The following is a 434-nucleotide window of genomic DNA, read 5'->3' on the forward strand; positions in this document are numbered from 1 at the left end:
CGACGACCAGTGACTGGACCGATAAACTCGCTAGCGGTTGCAGAAAGATGATACTATAATTTCGTCATTCCTTTTTCATTTATTAGCCAGAATATATCCGTCAACAGCAACTTCTTACCGTTGCTCAGTTTGTACAAGAAAGTCCGGACATTTGAATCTTTTATCGGTTTTCAAATAATGACTTGGTTTCTTAGCATCCTCTAGTGATGATCAAAGTGTTTTAATGCACTCATTGATTTAAACGTTTTATGGACGGGTGCCTGCCAGGTGTCTGGCTTCACGTGTGAACACCGCGGAGAAACGTGCATGCAAGGCTGAGGGCCTAATGCCGCCCACGTCCTCCGAAAAGCCCCCTCAAATCACCGTGAACAGCCCCAGATCTGAGGGGAGGCCTCGGTCCCTCTTCCAAAGCCTTTGGGGACAACTCTGTTTTT

General features: G+C 46.5%; 1 protein-coding gene across 1 annotated transcript in view; it reads left to right on the forward strand.

The window, feature by feature from the left end:
• Positions 1 to 325: 325 nt before the first annotated feature.
• The window catches only part of LOC105821630 (zinc finger protein ZXDC-like), an 18,251-nt gene continuing 18,142 nt past the window's right edge, over positions 326 to 434 (forward strand). The window contains exon 1 of the mRNA XM_012658377.1: positions 326 to 364. Within this exon, the coding sequence (XP_012513831.1) occupies positions 326 to 364 (39 nt within the window). The remainder of the gene's footprint in view (positions 365 to 434) is intronic.

This window comes from Propithecus coquereli, unplaced genomic scaffold (genome assembly GCF_000956105.1).
Source record: "Propithecus coquereli isolate 6110/MARCELLA unplaced genomic scaffold, Pcoq_1.0 Scaffold584, whole genome shotgun sequence".
Lineage (NCBI taxonomy): Eukaryota > Metazoa > Chordata > Mammalia > Primates > Indriidae > Propithecus > Propithecus coquereli.